This window comes from Cyprinodon variegatus, unplaced genomic scaffold (genome assembly GCF_000732505.1).
Source record: "Cyprinodon variegatus isolate N-32 unplaced genomic scaffold, C_variegatus-1.0 Scaffold320, whole genome shotgun sequence".
Classification (NCBI taxonomy): Eukaryota; Metazoa; Chordata; class Actinopteri; order Cyprinodontiformes; family Cyprinodontidae; genus Cyprinodon; species Cyprinodon variegatus.
Window position 1 is genome coordinate 657,262 of NW_015150773.1, and position 3,389 is coordinate 660,650.

Below are 3,389 nucleotides of genomic sequence, written 5' to 3' on the forward strand. Positions count from 1 at the left end.
CAGCAGAACTATAGTAGGCTTTCATCGTCTCTGTAAGGAAATTGTCTTCATTATCTGATGTCAAATCAAAAACAGAGGAAATAGAGTAAATAAGGGACTCAACATTTTTGAAGCACTGAACATGTCTGGAAGCCTCTACAGCTGATATAAAAGCTGCTGTTTTGCTCCTGCTGCAGGTGGTCGGCAGGGAAAGATGCCAGTAACGGCACTGGAGGCTTTCGACCTGGAGATGAAGAGCTGGACCCGGTTCCCCTGCATCCCCAGTCGGAGGGCTTTCTCCTGCTGCGCCGGGAATGAGAGAAGCCTGTTCAGCCTGGGTGGGCTCCAGCAGCCGGGGCCTCACAATTTCTACTCCCGACCTCACTTTGTGAGCACCATGGAGGAGTTTGATCTGGATCAAGGTATGGGATGTTGCAGTAAGGAATCATGACTATTCTTTTTATCTGGTTTTATGGCTGTATTAAGTCCCTGTTCTACTGCCTAAATATATCAGATAGTTTTGACTGACATTGTCTTCTGAAATCTATCATCTCATATTATTAGGATCTGTTTTTTTATTTAATCTAATCAAACCTAACTTCTATCTCTTTGGATGCTAATAGTATTAATGGTTAAACTGTATTTCTGTTTAATTGGATCTGAATTGCCCATTTATTTGAAGTATTTGTTAGAAGTTGATGCTGGATGAGTTAACTAAACTAAGTCGCTCATGCTGCTATGCAGCATTATGTTCTGTTCATTACGTTCCTTGGCTGAGAATCTCCATAAGTAGTGGAAACCACGATCACAGTCTGGTCTTTTTCTTCTTTGTGTCTAGTGGAGCCTCTAACGGTGTGACTTCCTGAGCAGAAAATCCGTGTTCTGTTATAAAGAGCAACACTGCTTGCTTGACCAATGAATTTCAAGGTGGCAGCCACTAGTCTGGTGCAATTTTTTTATTTTACATGTTGACCCCGTCTTTGAGAGTGAGACTGCCATTACTACACTGCTCCATGTTAATCACACAGCATTACTCGTTATCAGTGATGGGACTAACGGCGTAGAAAGTAACGGCGTTAGTAACGAGTTATCAAAATTATTACTCTTACTGTAACTATAACACAGTTACAATTGCTGACACCCCATTACTGCATGTTACTCAGGTCGCACAATTAACCTTTTTCCATGATAGCAGTCATGCGCACCTTGTCATGAGAGAGGGGAGGATGGAGAGTGAGGAGGACTCCAGCGGCAAAACAGTGTTTTCCCGCTGGAAATACCGGTGTTACGTCAAATGTTAGCCTATATGGAGAAAGGGAAAAAATCTGGATGGATAGATAGATAGCTATCTGACGGGGTTTAGAAGCCCGTCAGATAGCGTTCCCCCCGATGTCATTTACGTTGAGTTACAATAAATGCCAAACTCTCTGCAGGTTCTTGTCTTTGTCGTCCGCTCTATTCAGCTGGCTTTTGAAACACACGGCGAGAAGGTGGGGGCCGGATGGTGAGGGTGAGAAACGCAAAAGTAATGCAATTGTTACTTTTTCTAATAACTAGTTACTTTTACTGTGGAGTAACTCAGTTACTTTTTGGGAGAAGTAACTAGTAACTATAACTAATTACTTTTTCAAAGTAACGTGTCCAATACTGGTCATTATCCAAACAGAGAAGTTAATGTGCCCAATTTCCTCTATGTTGTTCTAGCTACCTTACCGTATATGGAGCACATGTGAAGCTGCACGGTGGTACAGTGTGTAAAACTTTAGCTTTCTGGAAAGAAGGTCTTTGGTTTGATTCCTGGTCTCGGGTCCTAAATGCACACTCAAGATTTTCCCTGTGTAACATGATTGTTAGATGAAATGATGACTCTAATCTGCTCTTAGTTGTTTTTGTGTGCATAACTGTGTGCCTCTGTGATGGTAATCTGTCAGGAATGACACCCCCCCCCTGTTGCCCATACTGCTGGGGATAGGCTGTATGTTAAATAAAAAAAAAGATAAGAAATCAAGGCTAGTGATTCCATAAAGCTGATTGCTGTGATGTTTCAGTTTACATGCAGTTCTTTCTAAGCCATTGGTCTGTTTTACAAAGCAGGTTTAATGAAAGTTTTTTAAACCTGAAATCAGGGAAATTCAGATTTTTCTGTTTCAAGAATACAGTTTCCAGAAACCTCTGTTTCTGTTGCCATAGTAACATTCTCCCAGAGCTAATCTGGTCAGCAGAAGGTTTTCCTCCATAAACTCAGTGTCCTCTGGCTCCGCCCTCCTTAAAGCCAATCATGTTATTTTATTTCCTGATTCATTCAGCAGAGTTTGTGTGAACAACTCTAGGTGTTAAAAAACAAACAGTACATCCTTTGGATGTGGATCCAATAAAGGAATGAGCACCATTAATTCACAATAAAATATTCATCGAGAGCTGGTTCACAGACCACGTATAAATGTCGTATATATTTAGAAAGTTCTCTTTATGAGCGCTACTTTCACCCCACAGTCCATCACGAACATGCAGACCTAATCCGGCCTCCCATTAGCAGCATTAAATAGCCTTCTTAAAAAGGGATTTAACAGAATTGATATCAGCGAGAAAACAATGACGTGTGATAACATCATTATACAAAACAACCTCACAGTCAGTCTGTAATGGAAGACAGGATCAACAATAGGAGGAACCCATGAGACGATGAACAGGTATCTGTTAGAACAATGATTTTAGACTTCCATCTTTACCTGCTGCCATGTGATTGCCCCTAAATAAATAGTGAACTAAATGACCAAAAATGCCTTCTTTACTCTTTCACATAACCCAAACTATTCATATAAATGTTTTTTAATGATCATTTTATTGGATGAACATAAATGGATTTAGCATTATTACACAATTTGAAACTGAAAAATAAGTTTTACGCCAGAATCTCCTGGTTTTAACAGCATGTACTTTCATGATTTTCTTAAGAGATCTGACCCACATGCAATAAACCACTCAGAGAACCAGGATAAAAGTCTGAACAGGTTTATTGATGAAACCAGCAGGGTTGGATTCAGGAAACGCAGTGAACTGGTGAACCGGAACTGGAAGAGGGAAAGGGACGTATCAGTGGTTAGTTCAGGATCCGTGGGAACTTTGAACGATGACTTGGAGAGACAGAGAAAACGGGACTCACGTTAGTGAGACTCGTTGGAGGGCAGACAGGTATAGATTTGGTTAGAACCAGAGGAGCTATTGAGCGGACTGTCACTTGGGAATCCAGAAGGACTTGAACGGAACTTGTGGAGGTTAATCCCCTGCTCAGTGTGAGACTCAAACAATCCTTCCAGGGGGAGAAGGCCAAACATCCAACTTGCAGTAAGGCTTCCTGCCGAAAAGGGAAGGACAAAAAACTAGGTTGGGCTCAGCGAAAAATAAAGACT

At 41.3% G+C, this 3,389-nt stretch overlaps 1 protein-coding gene across 1 annotated transcript in view; it reads left to right on the forward strand.

The window, feature by feature from the left end:
* The window catches only part of klhdc8b (kelch domain containing 8B), a 163,864-nt gene that overhangs the window by 96,086 nt on the left and 64,389 nt on the right, over positions 1 to 3,389 (forward strand). The window contains exon 3 of the mRNA XM_015384707.1: positions 177 to 401. Coding sequence (XP_015240193.1) covers positions 177 to 401 — 225 coding nt within the window. The remainder of the gene's footprint in view (positions 1 to 176; positions 402 to 3,389) is intronic.